Below are 17228 nucleotides of genomic sequence, written 5' to 3'. Positions count from 1 at the left end.
TACACACATTGTGCTCCCATACACACACACACACATTGTGCATACACACTGTGCCCCAATACACACACTGTGCCCCAATACACACACACACAGTTCATAAGCTGGGATCACCCTCAGCGCCGGTCAGTAGACAGCCCGGCGCTCCCCACCGCTACTCTGCCTTTGCCTCCTCTTCCTCCTGCTGCTGCATAGCAGTCCTGTCCTCGGCTCTGGCTTAAGCGGGTCCAATCCTCTCCTGCATCCACACACCACACCAGAGGCATCTATCAAAATGCAATACATTTCTATCAATTTCCAAACTTATTATTGTTCGTCTTAAACCACAATTTTTTCTTTCCCCTGAATGCAGGATTTGTGGTTTCACTCATGGGACGTAAAAGACCTCTTCCACATATTAATTCACAAAACTACAGCTTAAGAGCCCAGGCAGAAAGGCAGGCTGTAAATTTTGTCATCCAAGGTAAATACTGTAAATGTAATCACAAAATATACACAAGCATGATTTTGGGAGAGTAGGATTGCATATGTTCTGGATTGTCTTCCTCCATGCATGCAGCTCCTGGGTAGGCTTCCAACACTCATTTCCTGGGTGAGCTTTCTAAACGCAGCTCCAGGGTGGGCTTCCTCCATGCAGCTCCTGGGTAGGCTTCTTCCATGCAGCACCAGGGTGGACTTCCTCCATGCAGCTCCTCGATGGGCTTCCTCCATGCAGCACAAAGGTGGGCTTCTTTAATGCAGCTCCTGGATTGTCTTCCTCCATGCAGCTCCTGGGTGGTCTTTCTCCATGCAGCTCCTGGGTGGTCTTTCTCCATGCAGCTACTGGGTGGGCTTCCTCCATGCAGCTCATGGGTGGGCTTCTTTCATGCAGTGCAAGGGTGGGCTTCTTTCATGTAGCGCATGGGTGGGCATCTTTCATGGACTTTCTCCATGCAGTTCCTCAATGAGCTTCCTCCATGCAGTTCCTGGATTGGATTCCTCCATGCAGTTCCTGGGTGGGGTACCCCATGCAGCTCCTGGGTAGGCTTCTTTCATGCAGCTCCTGGGTGGGCTTCCTCCATGTAGCTCCTGGGTGGGCTTCTTCCATGCAGCAACTGGGTGGACTTGTTCCATGCAGCTCCTCGATGGGTTTCCTCCATGCAGCACAGCGGTGGGCTTCCTCCATGCAGTTCCTGGATTGTCTTCCTCCATGCAGCTCCTGGTTGGTCTTTCTCCATGCAGCTCCTGAGTGGGCTTCTTTCATGCAGCACATGGATGGGCTTCTTTCATGCAGAGCATGGGTGGGCTTCCTCCATGCAGCTCCTGAGTGGGCTTCCTCCATGCAGCTCCTGGGTGAGCTTCCTCCATGCAGCACAGGGGTGAGCTTCCTCCACGCAGCTCCTGGATGGGCTTTCTCCACGCAACTCCTGGATGGGTTTCCTCCACGCAGTTCCTGGATGGACTTCCTCCATGCAGCTCCTTGATTGTCTTCCTCCATGCAGCTCCTGGGTGGGCTTCCTCCATACAGCTCCTGGGAGGCCTTATTTCATGCAGCACATGGATGAGCCTCTTTCATGCAGCGCATGGGTGGGCTTCCTCCATGCAGCTCCTGGGTGGGTTTCCTTCATGCAGCACCTGGGTGGGCTACCCCCATGCAGCTCCTGGGTGGGTTTCCCCCATGTAGCTCCTAGGACAGCTTCCTCCTTGAAGCTCCTAGGATAACTTCCTCCATACAATTGCTTCTTACTGCTCCTCTGTCTTATGCTAGAGCAAGGGCAATTTGATGTAGAGTGGAAGACACCCATTAGAAAGCATCTCCCATATGAAGTGAGTGTGTTTTTTTTAACTAATGCAAAGGGACAGACAGTGACACCTTGATTAACATTGCTGCCTCAAGGTCATCAGTTAAATTCCGACCATCTCCCTATCTATGTGGGGTCTGTATGTTCTTTCATTGTCTGTATGGGTTTCTTTTGGCTGCTACAGTTTCCTCCCACTATACAAACACTCGGTGGTAGGTTAATTGTCTTCTAACAAATTCTACCTCCCAACAAAAAAAAAACTTATAGAATTTATGTGTACCTGCACAGGTAATATGGACAGTGGTTTATTAAAGTTTGGCGGGAGAAAAGTGTTGAGAGATAAAGTAGTAACCAATCCGCTTCTGTCATTTTATAGTATGTGCGGTATATTTGTCAAAGTCTGGTGAGAGATTGTGGGGCAGATGTATTAAGCCTGGAGAAGAGATAAACTGGAGTTAAAGTGGAGATAACATGGAAGAGATAACGCACCAGCCAATCAGCTGTGTTTGAAATATGACAGTTGGGATCTGATTGGCTGGTGCGTTATCTCCTTCCAAATTATCTCCAGTTTATCTCTTCACCAGGCTTAATACATCTGCCCCAATGTACCCACCATTTCCGTCCTGTCATTTTTCAAACACAGCCTTTGGCCATGGCAATTTTTTAAATAAACACTTTAATGATACTTTTGTATACTGTATAACCAGCATTATTACCAATAATGAAAATAATAAAATCTAGATATTTTAAAATCTTTTTTTTTTTTACTGAATCAATTTTGAATAAATATATAATTAAAATGAACTACAGCGTTTTAAGTAACTGGAAATGTGATGCTCATATAGACATGCCATGTAACAGTTAATATACATGTGATAGGTATGGGATAATCTTTTGCAATTGTTATTCTGTCTGTAGTAGTATATGCTCATTCATGATGAAAAGGTTCTTAGCATTGAGGCAGCATAGAAAAATCACAAATCTATTTTTTATGTGTGCCTCATTTATGTGTTGTTTTTTTAGCCTATCATTCTGACTACTTTAACATGCACATTTATTCTAGGGTCGGCTGCTGACCTATGCAAACTGGCAATGATTACAATTTCATCATCAATCGCGTCTTCTTCTAGTTTAACATCCAGGTTAGTGAACATCTGTGGAACTGTAACTGATTATTCACATACTGTACATAATGACCTTATTCTGCTCATATGCTAGAACAAATGTATTCATTTCTATAATAAAAAATATGTAGAAAAAATATGAACTTTCCTGGGTGATAAGGAAAACATAATGGGTCTCATATTTCAGTATAACGAATTATCACAGCTATTTGTACTATGTCCAGCTCCCCTCTTATGAACCTACACTGGCTCCCCTTTACATTATGAATCCAGTTCAAGCGTTAACACTCAATAAGCCCTTATCCATTCCTCACCCTTGTATATATCTGATCTCCCTTTGCACTCCCGCCCACACTCTTTGCTCCACAAATACACATCACCTCTCCTGCCAACTAATTACTTCTCCTATTCCTGTCTCCGAGATTTCGCTCATGGTGCTCCCTACCTCTGGAATTCTCTACCTCTCTCTATCAGACTGCACTGAACTTCAAAGGAGCTTTTAAGACTTCCTACTTCATCAATGGCTTCCACATTCTTTTCCCATATTAGACTATTTTCTAGTCCTTACTCCCTACAACATCGCCTGACCATCAGTTTCTGCCACATTTCAGTGTCCTGTCCCCTGATGCAACAATGTTTATATACCATGTACCTGCCCTACATTATCGTGTATTGTTTGTTTTGGCTCATTGTTATACCCTGTTAAGGGCTGCAGTAACCTTGTGGTGAGTTTTATTTGCGAACGGGGGGGGGGGGGGGGGGGGTTGGGGGGGTGAACGTTCGGTTGGTAAGTGTTTACCTGTTCGCTAGGCTGCAAACATCCTTGCACCCATATAATTATACTTAGCGCTTTGTCAAATCGCTGCTGGCTGAAGAAATCACCAGGAACGTGGCATGGCATCCATTTTCTTGGTGATTGACGTATGCATAATAGAGATGTCCCTTGTACCAAGGCACCATGTTCTTAGAGACCTGTGCATGTGCAGTAGACTCTACCACAAAGCCAGAGCCTACTGCACCCCTGGAGAGGTGGGGGTCCACACAGAGCCTGCACATGGGCCCCCTCTTTGAACCATCACAGTGTTAAACAAATGTTCCCTATTGGGGCTGGAGTGACTGCAATGGCCATTGCACGTTTTTTCACTCTGCACGTGTACAGCTGGGTGGTTGCGCATGTGCTGCTTCCCTGTAGCATCTGGTGAACCTAAAGTAAAGCGATATTATTATAAGCCATCACTTCACTTCCTACTGATCATCAGAAGCGTCTCTCTTCAGAGCCTGTGTCTTGGTGATTTTACAATGGTAAATAGCCCTGAAAAAAATATTCCATATTGCCGCTCTATGCTTGGATTACTTTACTGACTGCAAAGGAAATAGTCACATGCAGGTTCACAGCTTCCTTTGTCATCTCTGTGCTCTATATGGCAGTTGGATGGCTTGTATGTGGTCACAAAATATTTGATGCTGTGCCTGTATCCTGCTTAACTAAATGTGAAAAGGTATCTATTGCAGCTCACATCTACAGTACGCGGATTACTCTGCTTCACCACTAGATGGAGCAGCAGCCTGATTTTCACATATTGGACGTTGAAATTAAAGTCCGCAACATAGGGGGTCATTCAGACCTGTTCGCTAGGCTGCATATATTCGCTACCTAGCGAGCAGATGTGTAGGCTTATGTCCGAACAGAGGAAAAATCATTTGATGGTTACTCACCCTCAAATTATTATTTCCCCCCCCCCCCTCCCCTCTCCTAGCAGATAAAAGTAAGGCTTCTGCACGGAGGTGGCCAAATTGGGGCAGGTGCTGATGTCATGTGACGTCATCCACCCCAAGCAGGCCTGCGTTCTGACGGGCCCGTCCAGCGTTTCTATGGACCTGCCCACCGTTTTAGTGGACACGCCCATGAAAAGCTGGGTGAAACGCCCCCTACCTGTCACTCAGACAGCGAGCGCCCCGGTGAATTAAGAATCTGCGTAGGCGCTTGCTGTGGGGGTTTGCAAATGTGCATAATCGCGCATACGTAGTAGTAGTAGTAGTAGTACGTTTATTTATAAGGCGCCGCAAAGTGTCCGCAGCGCCGTACATAGCAAACAAAAAAAAACAAATTACAAGGTAACGTACAGGGTGTGTTGAAAGATACAGTATAAATAGGGGTATAACTGGTAGAACTAAAATCAGCATCAGTTCAGAAGTAGGTGTGGAAATTGTCAAGGAGACTGAAGATGAAGTAGAGGAAGGGAAGAACAGGACAGGAGCACAGGTGAGGTAATGAGGTAGACCCCCACCATTGGGGGCGGGGCTGAATACAGACCTGTGCAAACCACGCTTTCATTCTCCTGCCAAAGACACACAAAACCCATCCCTTTTCATTTTCCAATATGATTTATCTAATAGAGCTACAAATAAACATAACTTTCTAGAACGTGTAAAAAAGCCTTTCTGTAACTCTGTCAGTGTTCGCTTAAACCATGAGCTACAGTAACATCATAGTGAATTACTTTGGTTTACAGTCAGCAATATCACATACAAAAATAAAAAACTGACATAGGTGTATAAATGCAACCCACAAAGTGGGTTATTCTGGATGATTCCCTCTGACGCGAATTCACATCCATGCGAGTCAACCAGATCCCGCATTACAAATGGTGGTAAGCCGGCACGGTGCATATGTTTACACTGGCTGCGAATGGATGTTTTACATAAACATCCATTCCCAGCCTGCGGGGGAACACCCACATCATCGAACATCGAATGATGTGGAACGTGCATGCAGGTCTACGGTTGCCCAGAGCAACCTTATATCTGCGTGCACATTCTGAGGGAAGAGGGCGGGCAGCTGACATCCGGTGATGTCAGCTGGCCACGCTCGCGCACCCGCGCCATCGGCCATTAGCATGAGAGCGCCCAGTATTCTCATGGGAACGCCCATGAAATGCTGGGCGTTCCCATATGCTAATGGTCCGCCCCGCCCACTTTGCTTCAAGGATGGGTACGTACACCCGGCGAACATTCTGCACCAAGCGCATGCGCAAAGAGAAAACAGCGGCCCCGTCCGAACGCACGCGGCCATGTGAACGGACCTGAGTAAGGTCCAAAAGGCATAATTACCTAACTAGACATAGGGAGGGCTCTGCATTACAATAGTTTAAATTATAATAATATTTTTGCCCAGTGTTTGTGTGCACAGCGAATACGCATGCATACACACTGAGCAATTTTCACGCGCCCAAGCGATTTTTCATGGGGGTGGATGTCTTTCCATAGCAGGACGCTATGGTAAGACATCCACCACGCCACTCATCTGCTGGTAACACTAGCAGATGTGGCGGGGGCCGGCGATTGAGCTGAAAGCAGCTCAAATGGTAAAAGTGAGCTGCTTTCTGTGTGTATGGGCCTTTAAAGTAGCTAGGGGAAGCAAGGGAGGGCATTCCAGAGGATGTGAGCAGCATGCAACAAGTCTTGGTGGTGAAAAGTAAACAAGCAGGTAGCGAGGAAGTACTGTTGTCAATTGCTGGCTGAGCTTGAGTGTGAGTGGAGCGGAGTGTGAGCGGAGATGAGGTTGAGGATTTAGGGGGCGGAGTAACTAAGGGCTTTGTAAATTAGTGAGAACAGTTTAAATGAATCTGGTGTAGTACAGGGAGCTAATGGGGTGTCTCAAAGAGTGGGTGAGTAGATGTGGAGTGACAAGTGAGGAAAATAAGGTGGGCAGAGGAGTTGATGTGAGATTACAGTGTGGCATGGTGAGAGATGGGTGGATCAGAGAGGAGAAGATTACAGTTAGCATGTTTGATACGGGTGTGAATAACGGGTGAGAAAGTGCCAGATCCTAGAAATATTGTTGATTTTATAGGCCCAAGATTGGGTGAAGGGTGAATGAGAGAATGGAGTCAAGGTGGATAGACTCTGGATACCAGGAGAGGAAGCTGTCAGTGCAGACGGAGAGGAGTGGAGAAGAGATGACTTCGGAAGGGGAAAGACAGTGAGTTTAGTTTTATTAACTTACAGGTATTGTTATCACATCACAGAGGGGGATGGTCCATATTTCATATTGTGGGGGAAGATAGAGGGAATAATATAAAGTTGTGTGTCATAAGCTTATAGGTGTTAATGGAGGCTGAAAGGAGCTGGGAAGCACACAGTGGGAGAAAGGGATCAAGGAGAAAACCTTGGAGAACTCCAACAGAAAGGGGAATAGGAGGGAAGATGGAGCCAAACACTGTGACAACGAATGTGTAGGACTGTTTACATCAGGAAATTGCAGAGCTGTTGGAGGAGATGATGAATTTGAAACAAAGCAATTCAGTGTGAAATCCTGTTGAGGCATTTATGAAGATAATGTGTTACAAGCAATTATAATATTATTGGGGTTGATTGATGTAGGCTTCTGAATGGAAATGTGATACCAAAATAATAATAGTGTGACAGTTTGGCTGGGGCAGGGGAGGGCTGTGATGGGGTGGAAAGAGAGTGGCTTGTGGCTGGTGGGATCAATGGTTTTCAGTGATAATTCAGAGAGGGGAAGGAGCAGAGAGATGTTAAACGATAGGGGCTGAACACCAGACAGAGTTATTGAAATCAGGAATCAGTCCAAAGGGTGGCCACAAATATGGAAGTGAGAAATGCCAAACAAGCTAATCTGTAAAAGTAGTTTGGATGTGGTAGTGTTCATCAATAGTAAGGTTGTAGTCCCTAAAATGAGTGAGGGAAGGTCAGAGGGGAGAAAGTTAGTGGACAAGTTGTCTAGGAGTTGGGCGCAAGGACCAGGGGACTTGAGATGCAGGCGGGAAATAGGGAGGATAGTTCCAGTGAAGTGCGCGCTCCAGAAGTTTCAGGGGGTGCCGAGCGGCTGCTGCAAGAACCCTTACTGCCGGGACTTTGCGTTCCGAGCCGCATGTACATACATCACTCTGTGCCAGGTGGCCAGACTAGAGAGCGGTGCTGGGGCCACCAATGTGTCACTCAAGCCTCGGAGTGCTTGCTGTGCTGACACAGCAGCGCAGAGGACAGAGCTGTGGGAAGCCCCTGGATCAGCAGAGTCATGAGCTTGCTCTAGGTGCCATGGTTCCCCATTTAAGGCCTATAATTCCTTGAAATGGGCATTACTGCATATGTCTAAGATGTGGAGCATGTACTAAGCCTTGTGGATGGAGATAAAGTACCAGCCAACCAGCTCCTAACTGTTATTTTTCAAGTGTAGCATGTAACAATGCAGTTGGGAGCTTATTAGTTGGTAAAGGACCGCATACGATACACAATATTGCATGCTATCCTGCCCCCCGGTAAGGTCCCGGGTGGCTCAAGAGAGGATTGCGCGCAACTTTTTTGAGGGGAGAAGTCACCCCAGCAATAGACCCCCATGGAACTAGACATCCACTAGGGTCAGTACTTCCCTTTTACTGATCATTTCAGTATTGTGCGTTTGAAAACATTTGAAAGTTACAAACACTTCTGTTATTTCAGATATAAAATTTTGCTTATTATTAGATGTCATTTATTTGGCTAATAATGAGTCTGAAATATGTATTAAGGCTCTGGCCTAAAATATATTTTTAATGATCTTTATAACAGCAGGTTTGGCTGTAAATGATAAGATGCATGTTGAGAAGAAGGAACTGAGTTAGATGTGTGATAAAGGAGGGGGATTAGGATCCAGCTGATTGGGAGAAGAGTGTGAAGAGGTTGCAAATATATCGTCTGCTATAATAAAGGTGGAGTTCCTAAGAGTGTATGCAGAGGAGTATAATGAAGTAATATACAGAGGAAATATTATTTCTTGGGATGCCTGATGTGTCTTCTAGATAGCTTGCGATTTAGTCATATGTTTTAATGATAATTACTGTGGTGAACGATAATTAATCACGAGAAGGGAGACTACTTCAAAGGCAAAGTTGGCACCATCCATTAGGAAGTCTCATTTCACCAGATCCATTACCCTACACACTTTTTTTGCACCTTTTTCATCATCGTTGTATGTTCTTGTATGGTTGTTGATTATATTTTATAACTCTGGCTGCCTGGCGAACATTATGGAGTCTTATAACTATGGTTAATGAAATTAACATTATTAATTTCCATTACTTTGCACTTTACATTTGCTTGCAAATCAAGTATAATAATCAGATATTATATTTTGTATTATTATCGAAAATCACATATATATGGATTTGAAGACTTTTTTTTTTTTTTAATACGTGACTAATGAGGATTACGTAAATTGCATGTAAGTAATAGGTTTTTAAAGTAGTGAATAAGGAAGCCACTCTAATTTCATGACTCGTGTTTTGGGTATCTACTGGTAACAAAAATGAACAAGCTACTTATAGGCTAAATGGAGTTATTATAGGGAATTCTGCTGTAGAGAAAGACTTGGGGTTCATCATAGATAATACATTGGGTAATAGTGCACACTGCTCAAGTGCAGCAGCAAAAGCAAACCCGACACTGGCATGCAAGGGGTATGGATTCAAGGGATGCCAATGTGATAATGCCTCTTTACAAGGCATTGGTGAGACCACACTTGGAATACTGTGTTCAGTTCTGGGCACCGCACCTTAAAAAGGACATAAATGAATTGGAACAGGTACAGAGAAGGGTGACTAGTAAAAGGTCACTAGAATACAAAGATAGGATAACCAGGCTGAATATGTTTTCACTGGAGAAATGGTTGAGAGGTGATATGATTGGTATGTTCAAATACAGGATTGGGAATCATATGGAACTGGGAGATGATTGGTCACTAACAGGCCTATACTTAGGACACTCGGGCATGTACTGAGGCTCAAGGAAAATAAATTCTGTACTGAATTAAGAAGAGGATTCTTCACCATTAGAGCAGTAACATTCTGGAACTCATTGCCGGTGGGGGTGGTTACAGCAACTACTGTTAATGAATTTAAATCAAAACTGGATGCATTTTTTCCACTAAGGGAATCCTATAGATATGACTGACTCACGTCACTAGTTACAAGTTAGATAGGTTGAACTCAATGGACTAATGGCTTTTTTCAGCCTTAATTACTGTATTACTATGTTACTCTATACAGTACGTTAAGAAGCCCGAGTTCCAAGAAAGTATGTCCTAGAACTTATACTATGGTTGAGGATTAATGAGGCGAGAACATTAGAGAGAAGGTGTGTACCCTTATAAAGACAGATGAACAGAATTGTTTTATAAGATGGCAAGGTGATGAAAGTTAGCAGTGGAGAGTTGGGATGTTATAAAGCATTACCAATGAGATAAGGTGATGGTGGTAATGAAGCTCATAAATAATTCATATGGAAGACCATGAGTAACTATAAAATTCCATGAAACGGGGAAATAGAGTTGGGGAGTCAGAGATGGAGGAGGATGTAGAATGAAAAATAATCAGAAAAACATTCTCTTTGTACACAGCATGAAATCCACAATTTATTTACAGCGGTTTTTATAGTGTGTCGTGAGATTGCATTAAATTGTTTACATAGAGCTTAATTATTTACTAAAAATATAAGTCTTCTGTGATTTAACATGATCGTAAAGTTGTGTTTCAAATAATAAGTCAGGAAATTGCAGTGTGTTCATTATACAGCTGTGGAGTAAAGTTATTAATAAAAAGGTAACTGAAAAGTAAAAGCAAATTATATTTTATGAAGAGGAAGGGCTGTAAATTTTTTAATATATAATCATCTTTACTGAAATTTGTGTTACAGAAAGTGAAATATGCCTTTTGTGTAATAAATTATTGCTGTACGTTTTTATAAAGGGTGGGGTGTGTTAAAACTGAAATCTAATTTGCAGTGTAAAAATAAAGCGGCCAGTATTTACCCTGCACAGAAACACAACTACTCACCCAAATCTAATGAAGCTCGCAGCTTACCGAGTCCTTGTGAGGCCGCCTCCCCACCACTGTTTCCCCGTGCAACCAGGTGAGGGAATGTGTTACAAAGACACATCCCCTCGCATGTGCCTGCAGCAGGAGAAATTATTCGATGGTCATTGACCATCGAATGATTTCTCTTGCCTTCACAAATATAAGTCAGCGGAGACTGACTTTTTTATTTGCGGGCTCCGGGATGAAGACAGGGCGGGCGGCGTTCCCATGGCCCAGCGCCACCACCGCCCCTGTCCCTCCCTCCCCGCTGCAAACGGCCTGGCGATATTGTAAATCACAGAGGCCATTCACAGTCGCAGATGCGCAGAAATGAGCATACACAGAAATGCGCATGCACAAACCCTGACCATCGGGGCAGGGGCTGAAATCTGTTTACTAAAAGTGAATCCCCATAGGCCTCACACAGACACTTGGCAGTAAAGAGGTTGATATGCAAAATATATACATAGTAACTTTAAAACCAATGATGTTGTGACCCCAGTAAATGCATTCAGAGGCATGTGAATTTAAAGATGGCAGCACCCAGTGGAGCACATGCCATTAGTGTCCAAACTTGTTCTGGTGAATTGTGAGCCATGAAATGTTCACCATCAATCTTTATCTGTAATACGTTTGCTATATTTTGAATGTAAACATAGTTGCATCAAGAATGATTAATTATGCAAATTACCTACAGTATAAATACAATACTCTTTTTTTTTTTATCTCTTTATATACACCGTAGGAAAGTTTGGCATTGAAAACATTGCGATACAGTGTGCATATATGTTGACATAACAATAAAAGAGTATAAAACCAATATATTTCTGTATGCATAGTCATAAAAATAAAGATCAAACTTATAATTATTTCCTTTTTTTTTAAACACAATACTCTTTTATTAGTGGCAGATTATATAATTTACTGATTTTTTTTTTTTCTCTTTCATCACACTACTTGGACTTCCCCAACACGCTCCAAACTCAGTATGCCAGTATGCTCCAAACTCAGTATGCACACTATCTGTTACCTTTATACGCTTTACCTCCCTTGTCCTCTTGTGTCCTGCTAGCTCCTACTATCAATGTTTCCACTCCCTCTACGCTGTGAGCCCCCGTTAGACGCTACCCTGTTATGTTTTATGTGCACTTGTATCTCTGTGACCGTTATGTTATGGAATTTGTACTCTTACATTCCCTATTTGCAATAGTACTTATGATGTGTGTATTATGCGCTTTGTGCCTTTATGATTACTGTGGGTTGACATTTTGAAAATGAAAAATAATGATGATGAAAAAACATGATTAATTTCTTTCAGGATAATTGCGCAAATCCATGATGAACTGTTATTTGAAGTTGAGGATTCTCAGATCCAGGAATTTGCAGGTTGGTGCAGCAGTACAAAACCGTTATCTGATGCAAAATGTCATATATATCACAACATGAGGCATGATACCTCAAAACCCCTTGATTCTGCATAGGTGTGGCTACATATTCTTCCCCATATTTTAAAAAGGACATAAAAAGATACTAATGAGTTGTGAGTCGTTATTTATATATACTGTATATATAAGGAACAATAGACTTTTCCTATTGCAAAATAGTAGAGTGTAACATTATACACTAATCAGATTGTTTCAAAACAGAGACCCAGAAAGTCTATAAGGAACTTTTAAACATTGTGGGGCTTAGGGAGTGTTTGTTATAGCCAGAATGCTGATGGGAGAAGGTTTGGGGGTGAAGTGAGTTACTCTATAGCACATTAAAGAGCTGTTCAAACTGCCAAAAAACGGCTTTGAACTGTGTAGGACTCTGCTTTTTAACCGTGTTGAAATACCGGTTAACTTTAACCGGTAAATCAACTCTGGCACTTTCACATTGCAGCCTTAAACGTTTTAAAATGGAAAAAAAACGGCAATATACCATTTTAAAAGTGCGATGTGGAAGGGGTATAAATGTGAGGTTATAAACATAAGATCTGTGCAAGTCAGAATGTTAGGTATAGTTTTTTAGGATGTGGCCAGTACAAGGGCAGGTCAGCGACAGGAGGGTCAAAGGGGACACCCGTACTGGGCCCTGACCTTGTGAGGGGCCCTAAAATTCTGAGGGGCTCAGCCAGCCACACGTCCGGATTCCTGGAAGGGAATTTACTGAAACCACACTCTGGTAACCCCTCTGGGCCTGGTCAACTCTCTGGCTGCCCATGTTTAGTGACATCACACGATGCACCGAAATGTGCAGTTGCAGTGTGAGAGATGTTATCTCATTAGACAGCAACATTCAGGATAGAGCTCAGGAAGTATCGGGTGAGTGATGAAACAAGGGTTCAACTTCTGTCCAGTGTTAGAAGTTGGAAATCGGTATGAGGAGCAAGAGGTAGAGCCTGATTCTGAGCAGCACACAGCTCCACAAGGGCCGCATCTAGCAAGTCTGAGCAAACTGAGCACGTGCATCTCTCATTTCTCTCCATACATGAAATGAGTGTTTCTGGGTGTCAGCTGTGCAGCAACTGGATGGATCCACAAGAGATCGGTCCTGTAGGATCCCTATGTGATGTGTTGTGGGCCTGTAGTCAGACTTGTGTCATACATATACCAGCTTGGCCACCCCTGGTATAAAGGGTCGAACGTCAATAGGTCAACACCAAATGGTCGACATAGACAAAAGTTTAACAGGGAAAGGTCGACGCATGAAAAGATTGAAATGGGTTTGTCATGTTTTCTTTGTGTCTACTTCACATAGATTTCAATTTAGTATACCATGTATGGGGACAGTAATACCCCTTTCACACTGCAGCTATAACACGGTAAATTGCAGAGACTGCAGAAGACAGCGTTGACAGCCGGCGTCACGGTGGGGAAGTCCGCCTGAAAAGGCTCCCCCGCGGCGGACAGCCGGTTCCCACGTCGCCCCCTGCCTGCGGCCGGTCCCACGGAAGTCTCCATCAGAGAGGCGTGGGTGAGGGTGGCCCAGGGACCTGAGCAGCGGCCGCTCCGGGAGCGCTCCTAACAGGCCTCCACAAATCATCCCAGCTGCGCGGCCACAGCTCCCGCAGGTCGGAGCGGAGGGGGTGGAGGCAGCAGCCGCACAGCAAGATGCTGCTGAAGGAGGGTGAGTGGGGCTTCTGCCCCGGGAAGGGGAGGGAGGTAGGTACTGGTCTGGCTGTTGGTACGGCGGCGGTGGGCTGCTGCTTTGGCTGCCGCCTCCGGGTCACCCCCTGAGCAATGCAGCTCTAATGCCCAGCATTGGGGTAGCTTTGCTTGGTGTGCTTGTGTGTGCAGTGTGCGCTGGCAAGCACCAGGGGAGGAATGGCATATTACTGATTAATTACCGTGTACCTTTCACAATGGGTTCAATGTGAAAGGTACAAAAACGGTAATTAACCAGTAATATACCGTTTACAACATGCAATGTGAAGGGGGTTAAACTTGCTCTGATTCGGTTAAAGAAACGTTTAAAAAACCGGGTCAGAGCAGGTTGTGCAATGTGAAAGCAGTATTAGAAAGTATTAAGCACATTGTATTTGTTTATCTTATTTTCAAAATCGTGTTGGTATTGACTGCAAATTATTTCTTTGATCATGCATATTTGACTTAATTTGTCATTTTACATTATATGTATTTAAATGTTATTCATTTACTTTTTATATTCCAAATAAAGCACTTGTTAAACACACCATGGAATCTTTACAACACGCCAAAGGAGTTGGATTAAAGGTAAAAATAATCACTGTGATAATAGTCATTAATGATCCTATAGATATAGTAGGAGTTTTGAAAAACGGATATAGTGCTGATGACTGTGAAGTTTGACTATTGGTATCATTATTTTTTGTCTAAACAGTTGTCTATTGGGGCGCACACACACTTTGATTCAGGGTAATTTTCAATTAGATTTTGCTTCTAGAAGCAAAATCTAATTGAAATTGAATAAAAAATGACCCTGAATCGAACAGGTTTAACTGCCTTCGATGCAGATTTGATCCCAATGCGCGGCCCTGCAGGACCAGGTTCGTAAGCAGAAATAGACTTGTCTGACAAGATCGAGGGGCAGCAGGGCCGCCGACAGGGGAGTGCTATGGGGACTGGGCCCGGCCCAGGCCACTCTATCCCCGCAGCACCCCCCTGACTCTTCAGTACGTAGCCACCGGGCCCTAACCTCTAATTGGCGGACGCCATATTTCCTCACAGCTGCGGGATGCACTTCGTCTGCAGTCCGCCGCACAGTATCAGAATGGCCTGAGTGCGACTATGGTGCCCGCTGCCTCCCTGGGACCTTAAAACAGGCAGTGCAGTGGGCAGCAGGACAGCCAGGAGCCCCCACAGGAAGCCCCCACAAGTGTGAAGTGACGTGATGACGTCACGCCGCACGGAGCCCAGAGGACAAGGAGCTGGCGCCGCATGTGTCACAACGAGGGAGTGATAAGTGGTGCAGCCTGCCAGTGCCTGGGATAAGCATTTTGCCGACCCAGCCTGCCCATGAAACAGGTAAATTAAATAATTATAATGTAACACGTCAGGGAAAGGGAAGAGGGAGGAGGGAGAGGGGGGGCCCTGCCGATATTGTTAGTCTCAGGCCCCAAAATTTGTGATGGCAGCCCTGGGGGCAGTGTAATGGTGCTCTATGCAGCCTCCCCCCACGCATCACCCTCCTTCCCTCCTGTTCGATTCCGGTAGCCCTCCGGGTCCCGGTGGCTGTTGATATTGAATCTATATAAACGGCCACTGGGATCGAAGCCCCATAATTGTATTAATTTTCTTATTCTTCAAACTCAAATGACAGAGTGGGATCAGGATGTAACAGTGCTCCTTTATATAAATATATAGTATATATCTATACACACACACACACCGATATGTGTAAAGGCGGCACCTGGAGACTTATTTGCAGTCAAACACACTTGATTTATTAGTCACCGTTTCAGGGACGTGCTCCTCCAACATTTTGGGGACGTGCTCCCTGTCTTCAGGACATACTGTATACAAAATACAAGTCCAAATACAAGTGAGTACAAGCCATTTGGAACACATATATACAGTATAGTGAAATGCTCCTGTGAATAGCTTCTTATGACTTTCTATTGTGTAAGTACTAAACATGCTACAATGTGTTTAGAAATGACAATACTCTCCCAGTTTCTTGTAGGATTACATGAATGAGACTGAAATGAATGACATTCACAACAGTGTGAAATATTCCATTAACATGTTATATGTAAAGTATGCAGATCTTTTTAAGAACCAGTGATCCATGTATTTGTAGGTCCCTTTGAAAGTGACTTTATCCTGTGGAAAATCCTGGGGATGCATGACTGAGCATCAAGTGAAGTAGAACAACGCCCTACAGGACTGTTATTTAGTAACCATATTCTCCCCCCAGATCCGCACTGATTCTTTTGTGAATCGCTAAGCAACCGCTTGCCTGCATCTTTCATCTGCACCTAATACCCAACATGTAAATTTAGCTCGCATTATTCTATCTGTAGCCCTAGGCAACCACAGTAGGACAAGACTGGATCATACCAGCTTATTGTACTTATTGTAGCCAAGGTACCCAGCAGAGAGCGGCAGCTTTTTATTTATTCCTTGTGCTTAATCTATATTGTGTTTTCTCACTGAGAAATATGTTCCAAATATACTTTATCACAGTCATCACAGGTACAACTGCACTGTGCTCAAGCACAGCTCTGCTGAGATGTAATTCCCTCTGCCAGTAATGTATTTTCTCTTGCTTGCCTTATCTGTTTTAATTAAAAGCTTTAAAGGTTGGACGTCTCAATTTACATGGTAACGGTTATGCTTTAATGTAAGTTGCATCCTAATATATAATGCAAAATATATTACTATTTTGTTATTACATCACCTGCATCTATTACCCCCCCCCCACCCCCCACACAAACACACACACACACACACACACACACACACTGTTGACCATATGTATTGAGTGGAATGTATTTCAGTTGACTATAATGTACAAAATATAAATATAAAAAGGTAATAAGCAATAATAAATAAAGCAATACAGTAAAAAAATTTCATATGACTATATAGAATCTGTTCAAGTTTTATAATTAACCGCTTCGTGGTTTGCCCGGAAATTTCTGCATTAGCCGACTCTCACGAGGAATTTCTGGCATGCCACTGATTGGTAGTTGGGCGCCAGTGGTGCTTCTAGCTGTGCACCACTGGCGCACACACATCCTACCCCCCCCCCCCCCCATCCCCTGCAGTGGTGCACTTTCTGTGTTGAGTATTTCTGGGGCAGGACAAACCTGCCCTGGTAGATTTGTCCTGCCCCAGGGAAACCACTGAAAGGGGTTAAGGAATTTGATAGATGTCAGCAGTTGTAGGACTTGGTAAAAGCAGAAATGATTGGTAGGCAGAAAATGGCATTTATGGGTGTGCAAAAAGCTTATTGTGTGAATTTGCCACACAGTTAGATGCGACAGCTGCAATTTACGACTTGCGCAA

General features: G+C 43.9%; 1 protein-coding gene across 1 annotated transcript in view; it reads left to right on the top strand.

Moving 5' to 3' along the window:
• The window catches only part of POLN (DNA polymerase nu), a 129145-nt gene extending 112183 nt beyond the window's left edge, over positions 1-16962 (top strand). The window contains 5 exon segments of the mRNA XM_083151402.1: positions 350-460; positions 2842-2920; positions 12074-12141; positions 14416-14471; positions 16018-16962. Coding sequence (XP_083007528.1) covers positions 350-460; positions 2842-2920; positions 12074-12141; positions 14416-14471; positions 16018-16086 — 383 coding nt within the window. The 3' untranslated portion in view covers positions 16087-16962.
• Positions 16963-17228: the final 266 nt, after the last annotated feature.

The sequence above is a fragment of the Crinia signifera genome, chromosome 1 (assembly GCF_055691185.1).
Source record: "Crinia signifera chromosome 1, ASM5569118v1, whole genome shotgun sequence".
Lineage (NCBI taxonomy): Eukaryota > Metazoa > Chordata > Amphibia > Anura > Myobatrachidae > Crinia > Crinia signifera.
The sequence above is the reverse complement of the archived record's forward strand: the minus strand, read 5'-3'. Positions and strand labels throughout refer to the sequence as shown.